The sequence below is a fragment of the Entelurus aequoreus genome, linkage group LG03 (assembly GCF_033978785.1).
Source record: "Entelurus aequoreus isolate RoL-2023_Sb linkage group LG03, RoL_Eaeq_v1.1, whole genome shotgun sequence".
Taxonomy (NCBI): Eukaryota; Metazoa; Chordata; class Actinopteri; order Syngnathiformes; family Syngnathidae; genus Entelurus; species Entelurus aequoreus.
The window spans coordinates 25,773,412-25,798,736 of record NC_084733.1 but is presented as its reverse complement, the minus strand read 5'-3'; the positions used below and the strand labels follow the sequence as shown (position 1 = coordinate 25,798,736).

General features: G+C 40.5%; 2 protein-coding genes across 4 annotated transcripts in view; one reads left to right on the top strand and one right to left on the bottom strand.

Moving 5' to 3' along the window:
• The window catches only part of orc3 (origin recognition complex, subunit 3), a 36,716-nt gene extending 27,855 nt beyond the window's left edge, over positions 1 to 8,861 (top strand). Inside the window, exons 18-22 of one of the 3 annotated variants that reach the window (XR_009825270.1) lie at positions 521 to 637; positions 772 to 851; positions 939 to 3,183; positions 6,160 to 7,542; positions 7,695 to 8,861. Coding sequence is in view for 2 of the 3 variants with exons in the window: in XM_062041554.1 (XP_061897538.1) it covers positions 521 to 637; positions 772 to 851; positions 939 to 1,044 (303 nt within the window). In the remaining variant the exon portion in view is untranslated. Of the gene's footprint in view, positions 1 to 520; positions 638 to 771; positions 852 to 938; positions 4,121 to 6,159; positions 7,543 to 7,694 lie in introns of those variants that run through there. The other 2 variants (XM_062041554.1, XM_062041555.1) reach the window with 2 other exon arrangements.
• LOC133646319 (akirin-2-like) lies at positions 2,107 to 16,223 on the bottom strand. The gene is made up of 6 exons (XM_062041556.1): positions 16,030 to 16,223; positions 15,563 to 15,743; positions 15,303 to 15,431; positions 3,006 to 3,155; positions 2,759 to 2,830; positions 2,107 to 2,644 (listed from the first exon to the last, which is right to left on the bottom strand). The coding sequence occupies exons 2-6, from the start codon at positions 15,732 to 15,734 to the stop codon at positions 2,634 to 2,636; spliced, it is 534 nt and encodes a 177-aa protein (XP_061897540.1). The 5' UTR covers positions 15,735 to 15,743; positions 16,030 to 16,223; the 3' UTR covers positions 2,107 to 2,633.
• Between the last annotated feature and the right edge of the window lie 9,102 nt (positions 16,224 to 25,325).

The window sequence follows — 25,325 nt, the reverse complement described above, 5'->3', positions numbered from 1 at the left end:
GTCCAATATTTTCACAAAGATAAAATAAGTCATATTTTTGGTTCATTTAATAGTTAAAACTAATTTACATTATTGCAATCAGTTGATAAAACATTGTCCTTTACAATTATAAAAGCTTTTTACAAAAATCTTCTACTCTGCTTGCATTTCAGCAGACTGGAGTAGATCCTGCTGAAATCGTATGTATTGAATGAATAGAGAATCGTTTTGAATCGGGAAAATATAGTTTTTGAATCGAGAATCGCGTTGAATCGGAAAAAAACGATTTTGAATCGAATCGTGACCCCAAGAATCGATATTGAATCGAATCGTGGGACACCCAAAGATTCGCAGCCCTAATATAAACCTACATTTTATTTATATGCTGTCATCTAACAATATAGGGATCTATGCAAACCTGGAAGTCAATTTGAATGTTTTTTTTTAAATTGTTAGTCGGGGAAATGATCATACATACTGTACATTAGATGCTATAGTGATGTGTGCATGCATTATGAATATCTTATTGTCCGTGTTCCAGAACGAGAACCTAAAAACAGAGGACGGGAGTGTCTCCAATGCAGCGCCAGACATCTGCCTCACGTACAAGCTGCACCTGGAGTGTGGCCGCCTGATTAACCTCTATGACTGGCTGCAAGTGAGAGCACTTTCTTGTCCGACTACATCTTAGCAGTCACCTTTCAACTTTGAAAACAGGGGGCTAGTTTTTCCCCATGTTGCTAAATCAATTTCACGTTATTGATCCTCCACTGGGTGTTTTTGTTGTTGCAGGCCTACGCCACTGTGGTCTCTGCTGCAGACGGCCATGATCCGGATTCTGACGACTTTGGGAAAGTGGATGACGTCAAACAGTATCCTTCCCATAATATGCTTACTGTATATTTAATTCACGCCATCTTAAGAACATCCTTATTTTGAGTTCCTTAATCATTGTTTAGCGCTCGGTTCATCCGAGCTGTGTCGGAGCTAGAATTTTTGGGCTTTATCAAGTCCACCAAGCAGAAGACAGACCATGTGGCCCGACTTACGTGGGGGGGATGCTGACTTGCATTTCAGTGGTTCAAATTGACATTTTTTTGTAGTTCCCCATTTTACCTTATCAGCAGCATTCAAAGTCTCTTTAAATGTTAATCTGTCAACAAGCCCAGGCTTTTATGAACTGACATGTGCTGTAGATATACACCAATAACTTCATAAAGTGACTGAAAGGTGGCCAATGACTAGTCTTCAATATGTAAACAACACAAATGTTATGTCCTAAGAGAATGCTATTCAACTGGCAGGCCGGGAATAGGATAGACTTTATTCATCCCACAATGGGGAATTTTTGTGGTTGCAGTGCAGGTACAAAAACCCCACTTGAAAAGAAACATTAAGGACATAAGACATTAAAAGAGCAGAGCTGATGCAACTATCTGCCAATTCAGCTGCATCATTTCTACATACAGCTACAAAAATAATAAAACAAAATAGTGATAAATACTACATATTGCGCACATACGATAGCACCATTCATAGACAAACGACAAAACAAAAGCACATTTCAACATCACATACTGTACACCGCGGTGGCCTCTGCAGTGCTCCACACCACCGTACACTGGGGTGGAAGGCCACACGGCCAGACAGGAACAGACCCAAAGAGGCAACCAAGATAGCCGTCTCCGTCCTAGGCTGCCCCCGGCCAATATGCGGGCCACGCAGATGAGCAACAAGACTCAAGACGCTCCACAGCTGCGTGCGTCTCTTCCTTTGGTTTCTCCATGCGGACTCCCGTGTGGCATAGAGCCAGCAGCTGGTCTCCGTTGCAAACATGGCCAAAACGCTCCCCCTAGCAGATCCAAAGGTTCATAAAAAACATCAAGTTCAGCTCAGAACAGGAGAGACTAACAATGTAGTTGAATATCACAAGCATGCTCTGCAGTTGACATGTTTTTTGTCTATTTCTACTATCAGTGGTGCAAATTTAGCCGTTATACACAACACAAATGTCAACAAGTCTTTCTTTGAAAGATAACTATTTATTATATTGTCTACATTTATTAAGTACATAAGGCCAGCTCTTAATGTATTTTCTGTAAATAAAATGGAAGCTCATAAACATGCTTTAAAATTAAAAGATCCTTTATTGTTTTCTTCTGATAAGTACAATGGATTCAAAGTGATACAAGTAAAACAAATCAAAATAAATAAAACACTGGTTGAGAGAAGGAGAAGAAAACCCCAAAATCTAATTAAAGTACTTAATTATATAAAAAGGAGACGCAAGCGTCTGGTTTTAACGGTCATCCACGATTGACCAGCAAACTACGCTGCTCTGTCATATTTACACGTAACAAACAGAAGAGTGAGAAGCCTGGAATGCTGGGAAATCGTCACAAAAAGTGTGAGAAGTGTCAGCACGTGCACATCTGGGACACGGACCAACCACAGGTGGAGGGAGACTGGGGGGGTGGTCCGCTTACATCGGGAAGCACCGGGTTGTTTACAACCATTTGCCCAACCACAGAAATATGGCACAGTAAGAAAGAAGTTTCATTTAAACTAGCTATAAACTGAAACTTGTCACGTCAACGATGAGCTTTGAGTGTTTTTTTCCCCCCCTTCCCGGAGATGTCACAGGATCTGTGCGCTCAGGAAACATCTGGAGAAGAAAGGCCGATGAAATAACAGTTAAGAAAGCAGATGTGTAACTTTAAACTTTCCCCTGCGGGACTGGAATGTGGGAATCTTATGGAGCCAGAGAGATACGACTTACAGCTTGCAGGTTGTTCGCCGAATCGACGCATTAGCTGGTCGTGCGTGAACTTCACAAAAGTGTCGTATTGTTCTGCAAGAACAAGCACTTTTATTAGAAATAAACAAACCCCTAATGATAACTTAATGAACAATGATTGAAATGCAGAATAATAACAGTCGTCACAGCAGCAACTCCCAGACCTTGCAAGTATTCCTCTTGTGAGCAGCATTAGGGATGACTTCAACATTATTGCGACGCTACCAACCTGCCAGTTTGGAAGTCATGGTCTCCTCATACTCCTCCCGGACCTTCTCTTCCCTTTCTTTCAGCAAGCGTTCACAGATCATCCCGACTTGTTTGAGGGTAAATAGCGGCTGCTCTTTCCTCGACGGAGAACTGCCTCCAGAGGACGTCGCTGCAAATGACAAACAAGCATCATTATTGTAAGTGTGTGTAGTGCACTTATACATTCATATCACTTCTTTTAATACATAATGTTACAAGTTACCAATAGGGAAGCTGATAGTGTTACAATGCATACCCGCCTTGCTGTGGACACTTCAGTTTTTCCCTGGCCTGTATGAAATGTTTAGCATGTATTATTTTTAGTACTGCCAAACACTTAAAATATCTAAATCGCAATTAATCACATTTTGTTCGTAGTTAACTCAAAGTTAATCACGGATTGGTATAAATTTTCATCATTAAGTGTACCATAGACAGAACTTTTTCACGGAGGGTGACTTCATATTGCTGCATGACAATGTTTTAACCTTCTCTATTAATACAGTTTAATATTGAGCCTGCTAATCATTCTGTGATTGAGCACTCAACCAGAACATGTTATAAAATAATTTGCACTATATTTCAGCCAGCCAGAAAAATCCCCCAACCCCATATTCCTAAACTGATGTACTAGCATTTATTTAGGTGCAAATATCACAGAACAACATCACAAAACATCTCTGACAAAGCATGATCGTAATGTAAGATTTTTATTTTGTTAATGTCAGGATTTCCCCTAAATTGCCAAAATATCTGTGGCGGCGGGGGCGTGGTCGATATGACGTCGTAGCATGATTTGCTGTGATGCATATATTCTTTAGGCACACAAATGGGAATATACATTTAAAACAAATCTGTTAAGTATAGTATCAACATATATTTTACAGTTTTGTTCTTTTTTTAAATTATTGCTGCTTATTGTACAATGTACTTTGTTGAGATTATCTTTTGAGATTTCTCCAATCCTTTGATTTGTTTCTGTAATAAACAATTGGCAAAAAATCTAGCATCTATTTTTAGTGTTATTGGTGACTCTACTCCTGTTTAGAGACTATTTAAATTCCGTCGCGCCATAGCCGTGGAGAAAAGCGCTGCAGAGAGCTTGACGTCACACTTGCTTCGTGTTGCTGGGAGCCTTTCTCGCATTAAAAGCTGCCAGTGTCATCTTAAATTGTGAAGATCGCTGTCCGCGGGTATATCTAAAATATATTAGGGTACGTCCACAGCGTGGACACCCTGCCTCTGCTCCAGACAACCCTGTGCGCATGGCTGGTGTTATTGTGTATGTTAGTGTGTTATGGTGGTCATTTTCCCATGGTCTGAACCAGAGGTGTGGACTCGAGTCACATGACTTGGACTCGAGTCATGAATTTGATGACTTTAGACTCGACTTGACAAAATGTAAAAAGACTTGCAACTCGACTTAGACTTTAACATCATTGACTTGTGACTTCACTTGGACTTGAGCTTTTTGACTTGACATGACTTGCTACTTTCCCCAAAACCCAAAGATTAAAAAGTTATTCGGGAGCGCTTCGTATTTTTCATTGTGTACTTGTCTATCAGCTTTGCGTGTGTCAGCGTGTGTGCTGCGTGTCAAGCGTGTGTGCTCTCAGTACAATAGCCAATCAAATTTGATCTACGTTGTTTTCGTCCCACAGCATTCATCCAATCAAATTGCAGGAAAACCGATGAAGAAATGTCCAAACCACACGCCAGTGAACAAAAAATGATACCTAAAATAATTTTGTTTGGGTATAAAAATTACGAGGTGGTCAACACAAAACGGTTTGCAGTATGCAACACATGCGGTTCGAAAATTGCTGATGGAGAGGCAACAACTTCCAACTTCGTCCGACATTTGAAGTTGCACAAAGAACGGTAAGTTTTGAATGTAAGCTAACGTTCATTGGCTAAGTAACGTGACTTTTATTTGCTGTGAAGTTAAATCAGTGAGGCTGTAAACTCACTGCTAACGTTATAACATTATTGCAAACACGGGAATCTGTTGTAGTTCACTACCTTATTCATACTTTTTGTTCAGTGATTTTTTTAAGCAGGGTTACGTTAGTCAATATATCACACAAAGTAACGTAACGTTAGACGGCGGTCAGCAGCACCGCGTATTTTAGCCACCTAAAAAAAGTCAAAAATAGTAAAATAAAGGTCAGTTAAAATGTATACTATATTATGAATATGTGTACCGTTTTAGCTAGCTTTCCGACATACTGCTGGTTGTTTACCTCAGTGGTCCCCAACCACCGGGCCGTGGCCCGGTACCAATCCGTGGATCGATTGGTACCGGGCCGCACAAGAAATAAAAGTTAAAAAAAAAAAGTTAAAAAAAAAAAAAAAATCAAATCAACATAAAAAAACACAAGATACACTTACAATTAGTGCACCAACCCAAAAAACCTCCCTCCCCCATTTACACTAATTGGCACAATCATTCACACTCATTCGCACAAAAGGGTTGTTTATTTCTGTTATTAATATTTCTGGTTCCTACATTTTACATCAATATAGATCAATAGTCTGCAGGGATACAGTCCGTAAGCACACATGATTGTATTTTTTAATGACAAAAAAATAAAATACAAATTTACATAATGTAAATAATTCAATGTATATACTCCAATTATTAACTTGTGTGATGACTGTATTATGCTGATAGTATATATTTGTACCATGAATTGATTAACGTGGACCCCGACTTAACCAGTTGAAAAACGTATTCGGGTGTTACCATTTAGTGGTCAATTGTACGGAATATGTACTGTACTGTGCAACCTACTAATAAAAGTTTCAATCAATCAATAGCTGCTGACCCCATCCACAGCAATGTAAAGCCTAAGTCGTGTGCTGATAGCCTGTCTACTTCTCTCTATTGTGAGTGGGTTGCCCGCCATTTTCCGTGTAGTCCCTCATACAACCCCACTTCACAAATCCCGAACTATCCCTTCAACTCGAAATAAGTTTTAAAATACATGACTAGTGCAGCAACTGTAACCTAATGTTTACCACACACACACACTGTTGAGATTGATATTAATAATATGAGTAATAAAGAGTAGTTTCAGTACTTTTCATATGTGGCTATAAGGGATTTTCTGACATGTTTAATATGCTTACAGATTTCAAGAATACCTGATGAACAAAAGCATCACAAATGGACCACAACAGCCTTCAATCTCGCAGTTCCTGGACAATCGTGTCGGGCATTACAGTATGACTCATCCACAGCAGAAAGCTATCACCAATGCAATACTGTCTGACTTGATTATTGATTGCAACTTGCCCCCGTCTATTGTGGAAAACAAGAGTTTTCACCACTTTCTGACAGTACTTGACAGCAAGTACACCCCAGTGTGTCGCAGAACACTGACATCAAAAACAGAGAACCTCACTGAAGAAAGACGATCAAAATTAAAAACTCAATTGAGCCACACTGACCATGTTTCAGTGACTGTCGACATTTGGTCTGACCGAAAGATGAGGGGATTCCTCGGTGTCACTGTGCACTGGATGGACAAAGGCAGAGAGGATACAGCTCAAGTCCAATCTCTTGGCTTGTGAGCGCTTCAAAGGCTCACATACAGCTGAACGAATCTGTGACAAATTTGAGGCTATATGTGATGAATACAACATTAAAGCTAAACTGGACTACATTATTAGTGACAATGCTGCTAACATGCGAAAAGCATTCACTGTGTGCTTCCCCAGTGAACAAGAGGATGACGATGATGGAGATCATCTGGATGACCCTGAGCTCTGGTGTGATTTAACCGTGGAAGATCAGCAAACGGTAGATGTTGCTATGGCAAAGAAAAAGCGCTTGCACTGTTTAGCACACACTCTTCAGCTGGTGGTGGGAGATGGTTTGAAAGAAACAAAAGTGGTATCTCCTTCTCTTTCGAAGTTATCTAAACTCAGCTCACTGCTGCACACAAGCACAACATTCAAAGATGTGTTTGATGCTGAATTTGGGGAACAGAAAGGCATCCCTGCTGCAGTCAACACAAGATGGAACTCAACACTGAGGCAAGCGAAGGCTGTTCTCCAGTGCAATCATGTAAGGCTCTGTGCTGTTCTAGAAAAGGCTGGGCACAGGGAGTTGTCATTCACAGCACGGGAGTGGAATCTGTTGAAAGATTTGGTGGACATCTTGAAGCCATTTGGAGAAGCAACTGATTTGACACAGGGGGAAAAGGTCATCACAATCAGTGCTGTTGTTCCATCCATCTTGTCCCTCAACCACCACCTTGAGAAACTGAAGCCTCTGGTCTGTTTTCTGAGCGGCCTGGTCAGAAGTCTCCAGACATCCCTGAACAAAAGATTTCTTGGAATCTTCATCAATGTGAAAATGGCCAGGACACAAGATGGGATCACTGCTCCCTTTTCAGATCCAGTCTACCTCAAAGCAGCTGTCTTGGATCCAGCCTTTTCTCTGTTGTGGGTGGAGCCCCATGTGCTGGTCAGTCGTGATGTCAAGGCAGAGGTGGCACAACAGGTTAAAGGTAAATGTAACTGAGTCTAATGTAACTTTTTCCCTCAATCTGATCTAACTGACTGCAGCAATAACTAAGTATTTCAGTCTAGCACACTGCATCACCAACACAAATGGTAATAAGGTCTCTTGTTTCTGCTATTGTTTTTACATGTTTACCAGAATTGATCCTGCAAGATGCTGCAGAGACTGAGCAACCTGCGCCTCTTGTTGATGAAAAAGAGCAAGGGGACCTTGGAGAAGGAGAAGGGCTGTTTGCTGCTTACCACAAGAGACAGAAGAAGGATGTTGGGACTACTCCAGCACTACAGCTAAGTCACTACCTTGACATAGCTGAAGGACAGAATGCCCTTTTGTTCTGGGCATTGAACATGAAGACTCTTCCTTCACTGTTCCGAGTGGCCATGAGAGTCTTGGCAGTGCCTGCCTCCAGTGCTCCAGTGGAGCGAGTTTTCAGCCATGGTGGCATCATACTACGCCCCCATCGTGCACAAATGACTGACAGACTCTTGGCCAGTTTGGTCTTTTGCAAATGCAATGCAGCATATGGCCCTGACATATAAAAAGTACAACCTTTTTGTTATGTTATATGTCATGTTTTTTCAATGTTAACACTTTTGTACAAATAAGTACAGTTGCACTTTATTTTTCAAATGTGTTTATTCTGTAAAGGAATGAGTCAAATGTTTAAAATGACTGGTTAATAGTGCTATTATAAAGTGCAATGTCAGCACAATTTTCTTTCCTGCAATTTAAAATGCACTTGTTTTAATAAATAAATACAGCATTTGAAAAACATACACAATCTGTGTTAATATATTAGTCTGTAGTTAAAAGGACTTGAAAGGACTCGAAACTCAAAATGCAGGACTTGGGACTTGACTTGAGACTTTCCAGTCTTGACTTTGGACTTGACTCGGGACTTGCCTGTCTTGACTCGAGACTTGACTCGGACTTGAGGGCAAAGACTTGAGACTTACTTGTGACTTGCAAAACAATGACTTGGTCCCACCTCTGGTCTGAACGCACTGTGTCGGCGGAGAATGACCAAGTATTGTGTGTCTGAGTGAAGCACGGAGGCAGACATGTGTGCACGGAGGAAATACTTGTTGGAATTGGGCCCATTGTTAGCATAACATCGGCCATAAAAGCTAAAAACAGTGTCAGACTTTGTTTTCTCCTGGATGCTACAATACATTACTTTATTTTGTTATGTATGGCAGTTAATTTGAAGCCGTACATTAAGGAGAAACCCTAAACATAGTTAAACCGGATGTATAGCGTAGCACTTTTATTTTGAAGCCAGAAAAGTGTGTGATTGGTTTGAGAAAGTGTCTTGACATGTGTTGGTGTCGAATCAATGTTTTGATGTCTGCTTGTAATAATAAAAAAAAACTCCTTTCGACATCCTTTCATTTCTGTTGAGATTTTATGATGTCGTACTCACTAAATCAGTCACAGTAATAATCTAAATGTTAAGTTATCACTGCGCCTTAACTGTAATCTGAACATGGAAGTGAAGTACCACCCACCTCTAGAACGACGCGACGCGCGAAGCAGGCGTTTGCTGCAGGGATGTCGCCTCTTCTCACGGCGAAAAATAGTCTTTTCTTGTCTGGAGAACAACTTTCCATGGCTTTCAACCTGATATTTTGATAAAGTAGACTTTCTTTTGTCTATTTCTGCTCGCTTGTGGCTTATTGGTAGCAAGTGAACTGCAGCCAAGTTCCCCCTCTACGGCTAAAGGGGCAAACAGGAAGTGTTCGCATTAATCGCCCGTTAAAAAGATTGTGTTAAACCTGTGGACAGCCCTAAATATATTGTCATCACGGCTCGCATTTGTTTAAGCCCCGCTCTCCAGAAGTTTTCATCAACACTTAATGACTACCCAGTCATTGGACCACTCTAGCCATTGCCAAAAATCACTATTAATGCGATTATGTCAATGACTGTATTGTTAGTCATGGTTCATAAGATCAGTGGGCCATCGACATACCAAGGATTGTTCTTTTACTTTTACAACATATAAAACATTTCCTAGTGGTCTACATAACATGTAATGGTGGTTCTTTGGTCAAAATTTTGTTTAGATTTTACGGACCATCTTTAAACCGCTTTCAGACTGTCTCTTCAGAATGCACCGTTTTGTGGGTGGTCTTATTTACGTGCCAAAGTCCTCCTCAAGGCCAAGCCCCACTCGGCTGCAACACCATCCCGTCCGCCATATTTTACATTTTAGCGCTTCCATATTGAGTCTAGTAACAGATAAGTTACAACTACATGCTACTTTTTATTAGAAATGGCAACAACAGAGGATTTTAGCATGCATGTGCAGGTACGAGCCAACAAGAGGATAAAGAAAAATAAACTAATTGACTACAACTTTGGACTATAACTGAATAAAAATGGTGGACTCGCACAAAGCTCTTTGGGTAAACCTACCATAAATGGGGATAGCTGTTGACCTTACCAAGGCAAAATATTAAGGGTTAAAGATTCGTTTGAACAACAATTAGATTGAGAATTTGTGGTCGCCGATACGATTCAGGAAAGATATTAGTTTGTTTAAAACGATACGATCCGAAACGATTACTTTTTAGCAACAAAAAAAAAAATCAACCAGTGTAACTGTGAAATACTGGATACTGTAGGTGAAGTTTCCTTTATTCCTGTTATTTCTTATGATGGCATTAGGTATGAATTAATTATGGATACACACAAACAAGTAAACAACAAATAATGGCTAATGCATTCAAATCTTATCTGAAAAAAGTGCAACAAACACCTCAGGTTGATTTGACAAGAGGAAACATTTTCTTCTCTCATTTTCAATACTTAAATGTTCAATAAGTACAATAACCACCATTTTAGCGGTAGATTTACCTGCTACTTTTGCTGTTTTCCAACATAAAATCATAACATTTTAACATCAAAAATAAAGTGCAACCAACATCTATTCAGGTTGAATTAACAGTGGGTTTACAGTCCTTTCCATTTTTACCGTTTTGACAGAAATAATACAAATACAAAATAAACATAACAAATTAAGTGCAACCAAATCTCTTCAGCTTTATGAGCAGGGGTTTGACCACTGTAGCTATTCGCCATTGTTTTGATGACTGATGGCGATGACGCCACAGACAGCGGGCTGACAGGACTTGAATAACATTTAACATCCTTATTATTAAACATTTTAAACTTTATATAAAGTCTGCCGTTCTTAAATCCAGTGTTTTCCTTTTACTAGTATTGATAAAATGTATCAATTTCCTTTTAAAACTATTTTGGATTAATACCTATCTTCCAGAAGGTAAACTTGCCGAACACAGATCGATGTAGTTTAACCTAAGGAATATAAATCGATACATTGATTAACCGTTACGCCCCTACAAAATATGTCACTAAAGTCTCAAATTCCAAACATGCTCCAAACGAGCCGTTTGGAATTTGAGAAGGCTAAATTTGGCCCCATTAAAACTGCAAAAAACAGGAAGCACACTCTGTGGGCTTGTGGAGGCGGACCTTTGCTTGAGTCGCGAATACTTCTCTTTTTGTGATCGCTTGTATTTGATTAAATGGGTTATACTATAGCGCTTTTCTACCTTCAAGGTACTCAAAGCGCTTTGACAGTATTTCCACATTCACCCATTCACACACTGATGGCGGGAGCTGCCATGCAAGGCGCTAACCAGCAGCCATCAGGAGCAAGGGTGAAGTGTCTTGCCCAAGGACACAACGGACATGACTAGGATGGTAGAAGGTGGGGATTGAACCCCAGTAACCAGTAACCAGCAACCCTCCGATTGCTGGCACAGCCACTCTACTAACTTCGCCACGCCGTCCCACTATGACCTAATAAATGTACGATACAAGACACTTCTCTTTTACCTTAAATACATACCTCTACTTGCTATACGTATCACCCAGGGGCGTCACTAGCTTTTAAGGACAGGGGGGGCTTAGCACAGGATGCGAGCGAACGTAGCGCACGAGCACAAAACTTCACAAACGGCTAACAAAGACTTGGAAATTAATCATTATTATTATTATTTCAGTGGGTTTATTTTCAATCTGTATTCAGTACAACAACAAACCTGGGTTTGCACAGTGACATTTTGTTTACAGCATCAACAAGAAACAATGACTTGCATGATCCTTCAAGATACACTGAAACACAATGAAAGTCATGGCATTAGCCTCTATGTTATTCATTCACAACATAGAGGCTAATGCCACCACTTTAGCTCACAATACAATAATTGTTTGTTATCAAATATTTTGAAGTTGCACAGATTACATTTTGGGCACATATGTGACTAAAATGGTTGTAAATTCAAGCCCTGGAAATATTACTTAATTACTTGAATTAAAGTAATATCTGGATCGGGATAATTTGGCTTGTATATAATATATATATATATATATATATATATATATATATATATATATATATATATATATATATATATATATATATATATATATATTATGGCAAGCCGTTAAGGAAATTAAATATATATGGAAGTCTGAATAGAAATTAGAAACTTTTATATATACTGTAAATAAGAAAGACTTAAGAGTCGACTGTCTGCTGATCTGAAAAAGAGCCAAAGCTGTCAAAGCGCTGAGGGACCATCTTCAAAGTGCAATGCTGAAACAAATAATGCAAACAATAAAATGTAACTTCCAGGGCTTGAGATTAACGTAGTCCCGTCGTCCCGGGGACGGTAAAAAAAAATGCACGGGACAAAATTAAATGCTCCCTGGGACGATGGCTTTTAACCATTTTTTTTCTTTTTATGTATTTATTCATTTTACATTTTATATCAAATGTCTTGGTTTTTCCACCCTCTGAAAATCCTATGAAATGTTTAACAAGCCATCCTATAATAATACAACAGCTATTAATGTAACAATACAATAAAACAAATATATTTAATGATGTTTTTTTCATTATTTTAACAATAGGCTAAAGTATATTACTTTAAATAGATTCTACAAGAAACACAAAACTTAAAAATTAAATTATTTACAATTGTAAGTTAGCTGTGTGCTAATGTACTTCGTACACCTGCAGGACCGCAAGCAAGGTCGCAGAGAAAATGCGGACTAGATTTTGAGTGATGTGGGCATTTTCTATATGAACAAGTCCAAGGACCACAAGCAAGGTCGCAGAGAAAATGCGGACTGGATTTTGAGTGATGTGGGCATTTTCTATATGAACAAGTGGAATGGATTGGATCCTGACGCACTAAAGGGGCTCTCTACCTTACGCTATGAAGTGAGGGGAAACTGATTGAATAATGACAAGGTTATATGATTATGTATTTAAACTCATATTCGGGCCACTTTATAATGAATATGTCGGCAAATACATTAAGATTAAAGATTAAAGTACCAATGATTGTCACACACTCACCACATCTAGTGTGTGTGTGACAATCATTGGTACTTTAATCTTTTATCTTAATGTATTTGTAAAAAAAAAAAAAAAAAAATTGCATTTTTTTTTTTTTTTTTACACTACATAATTTAGGGGGGCTTAAGAACATTTTAGGGGGGCTTCAGCCCCCCTAAAATAGGCCTAACAACGCCAATGGTATCACCTAAGCCACAAAATTGGCAACACAGATCCTTTCAGCTATGTCTTATTCTTTGGCAAAGCAGGTGCGTTGAAGCGGCGTTGCGATACATACCGCCACAGTTCCATTACAATTTATGTATGAGCGAGGGCGAACCAGAAGCGCCAGATTTTCCATTTGTGGTAGGGCAAATTTTATATTTGGTCACACATTAATACATGGGAAATGCCATGTGTCTGGAGAGCACTCACGCAGGAAGGAGCGAGGCATGATAGAGAGGAAAATTTAACGCTTTTGTTTTTTCTTTTACATTGTCATACTGAAATAATCAGATTACCATTTAAAGTCAATTGTTCGTGCAGCCCTAGTTGGTGTTCCTGCTGTCATTGGGCAGTCTACATGTAAATGACCACACCCAGTTTAGCTGGCTTTTAAGTTACTGTTGATTCAGTCATTAGGCGGGCAATGGTATCAATCTTGGTTAGCTGTTCGTTCGGTCTTTGGGGGGGCTTATATGTCATTGACTGCATCCACATTGGTCAACATTTTAGATGGTGCAGATGACAGAAGCTGGCTTTTCAGTTACTGTATATGGAGGCTACGGTATCATTGTTGGCCCACTTGTTCGGTTTGTGCGATTATGAAGCGGTTTAGATGTCACTAAATGTATCGTCATTGGCTGGCTTTGTAAAGCCGCTGTTAATGCAATCTGTTCCAGCCTCATGTCAAAGACTACACTATTCAAAGTTACAGTTCGTACAGTCTGTCAAGTCAAATATTGGTTCAAAGAAGAAATGGTGGTTTAATCACAAAAAGCTCAGAGGAAAGTGGTCCTATTGAGCTTTGTAATCCGTTTTGGCATCCAAGACATAATAGTTCATTTTAAACTACACTAGAAAATAATAAATAGGTACCAATGTAACAGGGTCAATTATGTAATGTAAATAATTTGTTTTATTATTATTATAATTACACAAAATGTGTAAGCTACATGTAAATACCTTAAGGTTGTTTGATTTTTTTGTCAATGTGGAACCAATGTCTCGTTGTCCCTCCTCCTGCAATAATTGTTGTGACACCTGTCTTTTTATATGCGTCGGACATGCCTTCCTACATCCCTTTTGTCCACGCGACGACAGAAAAGCGTATTGTCTCGTTATGAGCTTTAAAGTTTACTTTCATGTTCTGTATTATATTTGCGTAGGGCCTTGACGATGGGTCAGAACAAATGTATTCGTTGTATTGTATTCTTTGTATTATCAGGTATGTTTAATTTCACTGTTGTACGTAACTGCCCGTTTGTCCACGATAACGGGAGAGGGGCTTGACGATGGCAGAACAAAATTGACAACAATTGGGGATAGGTTGATTGGCAACACTAAAATTGGCCCAGGTGTGTGAATGTGAGTGTTGTCTGTCTATCTGTGTTGGCCCTGCGATGAGGTGGAGACTTGTCCAGGGTGTACCCCGCCTTCCGCCCGAATGTAGCTAAGATAGACTCCAGCACCTCCCTCGACCCCGAAAGGGACAAGCGGTAGAAAATGGATGGATGTATTCTTTGTATTATCAGTCAGTAAAGTGCATCTGAGCAGCAACCCATGGTGTGGGTCGTGTTCCATAAAATCCACACAAAACACAGAGGAAAAGACCACCGGTTACACTGGGGCGGTATAGCTCGGTTGGTAGACTGGCCATGCCAGCAACTTCAGGGTTGCAGGTTTGATCCCCGCTTCCGCCATCCTAGTCAATGCCGTTGTGTCTTTGGGCAAGACACTTTACCCACCTTCTTCCAGTGCCACCCACACTGGTTTAAATGTAACTTAAAGATATTGGGTTTCACAATGTAAAGCGCTGATATGTTGGATCCACTATAGACTGGACTTTCACATTATTATGTCAGACCCACTCGACATCCATTGCTTTCGGTCTCCCCTAGAAGGGGGTGGGTTACCCACATATGCGTCCTCTCCAAGGTTTCTCATAGTCATTTGCATCGACGTCCCACTGGGGTGTTTTCCTTGCCCTTATGTGGGCTCTGTACCGAGGATGTCGTCGTGGCTTGTGCGGCCCTTTGAAACACTAGTGATTTAGGGCTATATAAATAAACGATTGATTGATTGATTGAGGAAAGAGCGCTATATAAATATAATTCACTTTACTAATATAGTAAAGTGTATATTTGACCAACCTGACATGGTGGACTGCGGTGGAGATTCTGGAGAGCAGCAGCAGTCTGCTGGCTGGTAGCCTCCAGCATCTAGATGCTTCCTCTTTTGTATGCGTTTGTACTCTTGCTTGATGCTGTTGAGGATTTGTTCTAGTGGGACGAAAGCACATAATGGATCGGGAATCGACACATTCAGGAGTTTTTTTTGGGTCGTTTTAACGAGGTTGAACAACAGGTTGCTAAGGCCTCGAGTGTTCAACTTTGCCAGTGTTAAAGATTACCTGCGCTCAGTCTGGACGACGACTCCCCGAAGGGCGAGGGCTCCAAACTCAGATACTTCCTGGGGGATGAGGACGACGGAGTCACGGGCACACACCGTCGTCTTTTGGGGGAAGCCGGGCTCATGAGCGGATCGAAATCCATGCTCCTCTTCAGGGTAGCTCCACACGCCATTGCTTCAAACTGTTAAAAGAGTGAGAGGAGGTTAAACTGTCATGTGTTTAAAGTCGTTAAGTGAGGTGAGTCCTCTTTAACGGATTAAATTCGATTTCTCAAAACACATTAAGTGGCTTATCCGGCACATGATCATCATGTTGCGCAGCTGAGGCTTTAAGATGTGTGCTCTCATGCTAACGTTAGCGTCCTGGCGAGCCACTAATAACAGAAGAAAACAAAGCTGCCGATAGCTTTAGCTACTCCTTGGCAGTGGATTACGCGACAAGGTGGACTTCGACAAAAACAAACTTACCCTTTTTTTAAAAAAAAAAAGGTCGTTCGTGTTATAATCGTGGCAGTTGAGTTGCAAAAGTTGAGGAAGCGAGCAGCCAGCTGCGGGCTGACTGCCGTTGAGATAGCAGAGCTAGCTTAGCCAACGTAACTCAGCTGCTTGTTTTTGATACCACAAGCTATCTCTCCCCCCCCCCCTAGTGACGTCACGCGTGACCTCACTGCAATGCATTCTGGGCCATGTAGTACAGAGCACGTTCAGAGGGGGACGATGACGGTGGCGATGCAACGTCTGAAAAACAGTTCTTTAATGCCTGACGTCAAGTCTTAGTTTCTTCTTTTTTTTTTTAAAAGGTGCTTTTTTTGTGACGACACGGACCGACACTGGAGGAGCCACAGCGCTACTACGCCAAATTGAGTTGATAATGAAGGCAAGTTTCCTTCCACAAGAGAGCAGTATTGCACAAAACGCTTGTACAAGCCACAAAGCAGTAGGACTTTGAAATAATTGTTGTGGTGGCAACACTAAATTGACCTTAGTGTGTGAATGTTGTCTGTCTATCTGTGTTGGCCCTGCGATGAGGTGGCGACTTGTCCAGGGTGTACCCCGCCTACCGCCCGAATGCAGCTGAGATAGGCTCCAGCACCCCCGAAAGGGACAAGCTGTAGAAAATGGATGGATGGATGGATAACACTAAATTGGCCATTGTGTGTGAATGTTGTCTGTTTATCTGTGTTGAGGTGGCGACTTCCATCCATTTTCTACCGCTTGTCCCGTTCGGGGTCGCGGGGGGTGCTGGAGGCTATCTCAGCTGCATTCAGGCGGAAGGTGGCGTACACCCTGGACAAATCACCACCTCATCACAGGGCCAACACAGATGGACAACATTCACACTCACATTCACACACTAGGGCAGTGGTTCTTAACCTGGGTTCGGTGAGTCGGCCTCAGGGGTTCGGCGGAGCCTCCGCCGCGGAGGTCAAGACACACCCGACTCATCGTGTAAATAAAAACTTCTCCCTATCGGCGAATTATTGATACCCCCAGTCTTTGCGAGCAATCCTTTTCAAGGGTGCTGGACATAAAAACGAAGAAAAGGAACAGACCTTGCTGTGAAAATGACATAAGAGTGGCACTTGCCAAGGTGAAGCTATGCATATCTAAACAGGTCTCTCAAAGGCAACAGCAGAAGTCACACTGATTTGCATGTGTGTAATTTGTTCTGAGTTCATGCTGTCTTGGTTTTGTTCTTTGAACAAGGTGATGTTCATCCACGGTTCATTTTCTGCACCAGTAAAAAAAACACATTTGTATTGGTTTTGAAAGAAAAAAAAAAACATTTTATTTTTCACTAAAGAAGGGTTCGGTGAATGCGCATATGAAACTGGTGGGGTTCGGTACCTCCACCAAGGTTAAGAACCACTGCACTAGGGCAAATTTAGTGTTGCCAATCAACCTATCCCCAGGTGCATGTCTTTGGAGGTGGGAGGAAGCCGGAGTACCCGGAGGGAACCCCCGCAGTCACAGGGAGAACATGCAAACTCCACACAGAAAGATCCCGAGCCCGGGATTGAACTCAGGACTACTCAGGACCTTCGTATTGTGAGGCACATGAACTAACCCCTGTTCCACCGTGCTGCTTGCCTTATTTATTTATTTGTATACCACATTTGTATTTGTATATTTATTACTATATGCATATGTATTAATATCATATTGATATATATGTATATAAGTTGATGTGAGACAATTCTACTTCCATAAGGGTGTACCCCCGCCTCCCGCTTGAATGCAGCTGAGATAGGCTCCAGCACCCCCGCCACCTCCGAAAGGGACAAGCGGTAGAAAATGAATGAATGGATGGATGGATGGATGGCTTGTACAAGCCACAAAACAGTAGGACTTGGAAATCATTTTTGTGGTGGTTACACTAAATTGGCCCTAATGTGTGAATGAGTGTGAATGTTGTCTATCTGTATTGGCCCTGCGATGATGTGGCGACTTGTCCACGGTGTACCCCGCCTACCGCCCGAATGCAGCTGGGATAGGCTCCAACACCCCCTGCGACCCCGAAAGCAGAGGTGTGCTGTCAGGGCCAGTAAGACCTTCTCTGCTGGCCAAACATAAATCATGATCATTAATTAATAAAAGTTATTTTATTTTTAATTGACTTTCCATAAATATATACAAGTATTCATCATATTCTCTTCATGTCATATTAGGCTCCAGTGTTGCTCTTTTAACCAATCAGAATTCAGCTAGCTTCTTGCCAGTGCTGTATGAATTCTGACGGAGGCCTTCTGACAAAAACAAAGCGGTGGCGGCTGTGCAGTTTAACGAACGGAGGACATTCAGTAAACAGACAGTTGCGATAGCTGATCAGATCACAAGTTGTTGACTGTAGCCTTATGTTGAATTGACTGGATACTCACTTGTCACTCCCAGGTATCCAATCACAAGTTGTGATTTACGAAAGCAGAAAGTGGCACCGGAGCCATACAGCAGAGAAATGAGCGGTACTCACTTTTTTAACCAACAAAGTAGCAGAGCAAAACGTTGATTAGGTCGCAAATATAACGGTTTGCCTGCCACTTCCACTCAAATCAACCAACTACGAGCGGTATTGTGAGTTCAAATATGTTTTTTCACATTCAATATGTTTTTTACAATTATTTTTGTTTTGACTACCACATCCGATGCGGGTTTATTGATTTTGAAATGCGCCAAAAAATAGCCCTTTTTGTACACTAGTGACAAATTGAGTTGATTCAATACGCAGTGGTGTGCAAATGTGTTTCTGTATAGTATTTTACAAGCCGTGGTCATGTGGCGACATAAATTATGGGGTGGTATGGCGTAGTGGGTAGAGCGGCCGTGCCAGAAACCTGAGGGTTGCAGGTTCGCTCCCCGCCTCTTGACATCCAAATCGCTGCCGTTGTGTCTTTGGGCAGGACACTTCACCCTTACCCCTGGTGCCGCTCACACTGGTGAATGAATGATGAGTGAATGATAGGTGGTGGTCAGAGGGGCCGTAGGCGCATACTGGCAGCCTCGCTTCCGTCAGTCTACCCCAGGGCAGCTGTGGCTCCATATGTAGCTTACCACCACCAGGTGTGAATGAATGATGGGTTCCCACTTCTCTGTGAGCGCTTTGAGTATGTAATAATAGAAAAGCGCGATATAAAATCTAATCATTTATTATTAATATTATAAATTATGGTATCTTGAGAGGTAATTATTTAAGTAGGACATCACTCAAGGCCTAGATGAGAAACGCACGGCCCGCCACTGCCCGAAAGGGACAAGCGGTAGAAATGGATGAATGGATGGAGGGTGATAGTGGTACTTACAATGTTTGAGAATTACCGGGGGAATACGTAGTAAAAATATGATTGAAAATTTGGTTGATAGCAAATAATTACCAGTGGTATTCATTACCTGTTTAGTAGAGAAGGGATTTGTGTTTATTTGAAAGTAGTCGTGTTCTGGAAAAAATGTGCTGCTTTAAAAAAAAAAAATGCAACCAGTTGCGTAATCCGATAGTTAACCACATAAGTAATGGACATATGTTGATGACATTTTTAGAAAATCTCTGAAATAGGTCGTGGAACAAATGCTTTTGTTGTTAGGGCCCAAGCAGCGGAGCAAGAACTGCAGGTGGGATTTAGAGCACCCCAAGGGCCCTATTGAAATTGGTGTGTTTTAAAAAAAATATTTGTATTATTATTTTTAATATTATTATCTTGGTTTCAACGCCTTATGAGGCCCTTAATATTTACGAAAAGTCTCCAAATTTTGCAGGCGCATTAGGTATGGCAAAACATTTTATATTTTGGGTTTCCCGAAAATTAAATGTTAAAATTGGCTCTCTAGCACCACCTTTAAAATAACTACAAACTAGCCCCTTCCACCAGTTTCATGTATCGACAGAAACATCACCGAAGACGTCTATCATGACAGGATGCACATAAAAGTCTGAAGAACCCATACCTGAAAACAAACAGGAAGTCGGCCATCTTGTTTTTATTATTCATATATGAGCTTGTCAAAATACTTGTCGACATTCATTATGTCACCATACAGTATGACCAACAATCAGCCATGCATTTTAGGTTAATACCGTTTGTATTGTTTGGTTTATTTCCTGGTATGTAAAATATTTCTGAAAATAACCACAATGTAGCAACGTTTTTTTACGTTAATTGCTATGGTTATTTAGTTTGAGGAAACCTTTAGCATTGATGTGAGAGCGTGCGCATGCTCAGTAGTGTCAAATCTTTACAGTTTGCGTGCACATTTTCTGAGAATACCCGATCTTGAGCCGTTCAAAAGCCTGGCTTAATTGTTATCAAGATATATATACATTTTGTATCTGTTTATTATCAATGACACTATCACTGTTAACATTTATAAGGTAAGAAGTGGGTCAATATAGTTTAATAATTCACTAATATAATGTATTGGTGGAAATTATTCTGAAATATTGTCACTTTTATTTTTGTTAGGTTTTTATTGCAAACACGGTGCCATATCACTATGCTTAGACAGTGAAATTGTTGTTTTTGAAATTTCCCTCACCTAGAAAAAAAACTCACACGAGCATTTGGGCGGCGTGGTTCAGATGGTAAAGCAGTAGTGCCAGCAACTTGAAGTTTCCAGGTTCGATTCCAGCTTCCGCCGTCCGAGTCGCTGCCGCTGTGTCCTTGGGCAAGACACTTTACCCACTCAAGGGTTTCTCCTTAATGTAATTGAATTTGGCGCGGCGCCCCGGCATTTTTATTACTGCCACACCTTGAAAAAACTTGAAAACAAATTAAAGTAACAATTTATTGTAGCCCACAAAATAAATCACACAAAGTCCGACACTATTTTTAACTTTTATTACCAATCTTTTGATAACAAATGGCACAATTCCAACAGGTTTTACCTCCCACGCAAACACTTTCGTCTCGTGAGTCTGCGCTTCCCCAGACACACAACACTACTTCCACATTCTCCACCAATCACCTTTCAGGCACGGACGATGTGTTTACAAACCACACGGACACATAAAACATTAACATTAGCTGGTCGTTACAGTATGAATTTTAAATATATAGCCTATTATTTGCGCACTATTGACTAGTGATGTACCGAAAACTTGACCACTGAATAAAGACAGACCAAAAACAGTGCTGCCAAAACCGTAGGTAAACAAAACGCACGCCATTGTCTGGAGTGAATGTGGACGTGGTTTTTATGTATATTGCTGATATACCCTCACACAGCCAACTACAAAAGAGGACAGTGATTGCTTTTAAGAAGAGAAAGTCCAACTAGAGCAACAACGGCAAGCAAGTGTGACATCATGCTCGCTGCAGTGCTCTTCTTTTGTCAGGGACATCGAGGGACAGAAGTAGAGTCTCTAAACACGAGTAAATTTTATAATAACACCAGAAGAAGATGCTAAATTTGTTGCTAGTTGTTTTTTATAAAAAAATCATTAAAAGTCTGTAAACACTTGAAAAAAATCTCAACAAACAATTGAATTGAAAATATGGCAAACCGATAAAAAAACAATTGTTAATACTAGTTAATACAAGTTAATACTAATTAAAATATAACAGATTTGTTTTAAATGTATTATACATTTTTTGAGTCTTTTTAAAGAAAATCCTAGTAAATTTATTCCAATTACTCAATGACATCATGTGACCACAGCCATGACCACGGCCCCACCGCCACAAGTATCTTGTCAGTTTAGGGAAACCTTGCCGTCTATGTAAATATAATTCACTTCACTTCACTTGACAATACAGAAAAATACACAAATAATAAGTAAGACTAAAATGTATATATGTACAAAAACCAAAATCAGTGAAGTTTGCATGTTGTGTACATCGTAAATAAAAACAATACAATGATTTGCAAATCCTTTTCAACCTATATTCAATTGAATAGACTGCAAAGACAAGATCCCTAACATTCGATTTGGTAAACTTTGTTGTTTTTTGCAAATATTAGCTCATTTGGAATTTGATGCCTGCAACATGTTTCAAAAAAGCTGGCACATGTGGCAAAAAAGACTGAGAAAGTTGAGGAATGCTCATCAAACACTTATTTGGAACATCCCACAGGTGAACAGGCTAATTGGGAATAGGTGGGTGCCATGATTGGGTATAAAAGCAACTTCCATGAAATGCTCAGTCATTCACAAACAAGAATGGGGTGAGGGTCACCACTTTGTCAACAAATGCTTGAGCAAATTGTCGAACAGTTTAAGAACAACATTTCTCAATGAGCGATTGCAAGGAATTTAAGGATTTCAGCATCTACGGTCTGGAATATCATCAAAAGGTTCAGAGAATCTGGAGAAATCAATGCACGTAAGCGGCAAGGCTGAAAACCTACAATGAATGCCCGCGACATTCGATCCCTCAGGCTGTACTGCATCAAAAATAGACATTGGCGTGTAAAGGATATCACCACACGGGCTCAGGAACACTTAAAAAAACACTGTTAGTAACTACAGTTTGTCGCTACATATGTAAGTGCAAGTTAAAACTCTACTATGCAAAGCGAAAGCCATTTATCAACAACACCTATAGACACACCGCCAGCTTTGCTGGGTTCCGAGCTCATCTAAGATGGACTGATGCAAAGTGGAAAAGTGGTCTGTGGTCTGATGAGTCTACATTTGAAATTTTTTTTTTTGGAAACTGGACATCGTGTCCTCTGGACCATCGAGGAAAAGAACCATCCAGATTGTTATAGGCACAAAGTTGAAAAGACAACATCTGTGATGGTATGGGGGTGTATTAGTGCCCAAAGCATGGTTAACTTACACATCTGTGAAGGCGCCATTAATGCTGAAAGGTACATACAGGTTTTGGAGCAACGTATGTTGCCATCCAAGCAACATCTTTTTCATGGACTCCCCTGCTTATTTTAACAAGACAACGTCAAGCCACGTGTTACAACAGCGTGGCTTCATAGTAAAAGAGTGCGGGTACTAGACTGGCCTGCCTGTAGTCCAGACCTGTCTCCCTTTGAAAATGTGTGGCGCAATATGAAGCGTAAAATACGAAGAAACTGAGGCCCAGAACTGTTGAGCAACTTAAGCTGTACATCAAGCAAGAATGGGAAATAATTCCACCTGAGAAGCTTCAAAAATTGGTCTCAGTTCCCAAATGTTTACTGAGTGTTGTTAAAAGGAAAGGCCTTGAAACACAGTGGTAAAAATACCCCTGTGCCAACTTTTCTGCAATGTGTTGCTGCCATTCAATTCTAAGTTATCGATTATTTGCAAAAAAAAAATTGTGTTTCTCAGTTCGAACATAAAATACCTTGTATTTGCAGTCTATTCAATTGAATATAAGTTGAAAAGGATTTGCAAATCATTGTATTCTGTGTTTATTTACAATTTACACAACGTGCCAACTTCACTGGTGTTGGGTTTTGTATAGTTATCCATCCATTTTCTACCGCTTGTCCCTCTCGGGGGTGCGGGGGGTGCTGGAGCCTATCCCACGTCATCAAAGGGTCAACACAGATAGACAGTCAAACATATAAATCTGTTCTCATCATTCATTTAAAATAACTTCAAAAGACTCAATTTCTTTTCCACGTCAGACCTCTATGTAGCAGATCAAATGATATAAATTATTTACGAGATTTATTTGTTTCCTTAAAACAATTCTAACTTTGTACTGATTTTCTCCAATATTTTTATTTCATAAAAACATATCTCTCCCCGTGACCCTGAGAAGGACAAGCGGTAGAAAATAGGTGGATGTATGGAAAAACAAATCTTTGTCTTATTCAAAGAAGCCCCGCTGTATAACAATATTAATACCCCTGGTGTATGTGGTCTGTATTTTTGATGATGCTTTATTTTTGTAAACTCAATACACACACCTGGTAGCATTTCATGGTTTTATTCAGGCAAAAAATAACAACTCACAGTATGTTGACAATCGTATTGATAACAAAAACAGATTTTCTTTCCATGTAATAAACGAGTTTTTCCTTGCCCGTATGTGGGCTCTGTACCGAGGATGTCGTTGTGGCTTGTACAGCCCTTTGAGACACTTGTGATTTAGGGCTATATAAATAAACATTGATTGATAAACACAGAATGGCACCATGGATGCTTTTACATCAATATGGCAGTGCAGTGTCGTCACATGGCACATTCACATGAGCGCTACAACAATATGCTATACTATAAAAACGCCCCGCATGTTTCACAGTCTTTACTGATATTGAAATGGAAAACATCAGAACTATGACAAAATCAATAATGGCTGATTTCAGCTTAGCATTCCAGTCTTTTGGAAGCGTTGCGGCCAAACTATTGCTTAACCCTTGTGCACCCCTAAATCCCAAAACGGGCATTATGGGTTTGTGTTTCTTATGTGTTATGATTGTTAAATTAGAAGGTAAGTGGTCTGAAATGTGACCAGGGGTTTTGCCCCACAAGATTTTTTTTAATAGAACTGCATTGTAATTTCGATTGCAACGTTATTAGAATAGGATATAACTCAAGTATACACACTTTCTCTTAGGAACTCTTTTGGCTCCATTGACTCCCATTAACGGATTGTAATCCTGGTGTATTATACTTTTTTCATGAAAATCGAAATAATCTAATTATTTCCCATTGAAAAACAAGAAAATATAGTTTTATTGTAATTGTACCCTTTAACCACCAGATGGACCCATAAAAACATGAGCATAATTCTCAGAGCTTTGATGAGCGTAAATGAGTTATATAATAAATGGGTTATACTTGTATAGCGCTTTTCTACCTTCAAGGTACTCAAAGCGCTTTGACACTATTTCCACATTCACCCATTCACACACTGATGGCGGGAGCTGCCATGCAAGGCGCTAACCAGCAGCCATCAGGAGCAAGGGTGACGTGTCTTGCCCAAGGGCACAACGGACGTGACTAGGATGGTAGAAGGTGGGGATTGAACCCCAGTAACCAGCAACCCTCCGATTGCTGGCACGGCCACTCTACCAACTTCACCACGCCATCCCCCTAGTTAAACTGCCATTAAACCACTGGAATGTAATTAACATCAGCTTGGGCAGTTATATATAACATGGTGTCTGTCAATGTTCCCTCTAATTTTTCATGTGTGTGAGCAAACGCAAAAACTCCCTTAGCATTCGGTGGAGCCCATGTGAGCAACATCAGATGTGCACACTGTGGCTACACCGGCAGCACACCTGTCCCAAACCTGACTAAATAACAAGTTCAATCTCCATCCATCCATCCATTTCCTACTGCTTGTCCCTTTCGGGGTCGCGGCGGGTGCTGGAGCCTATCT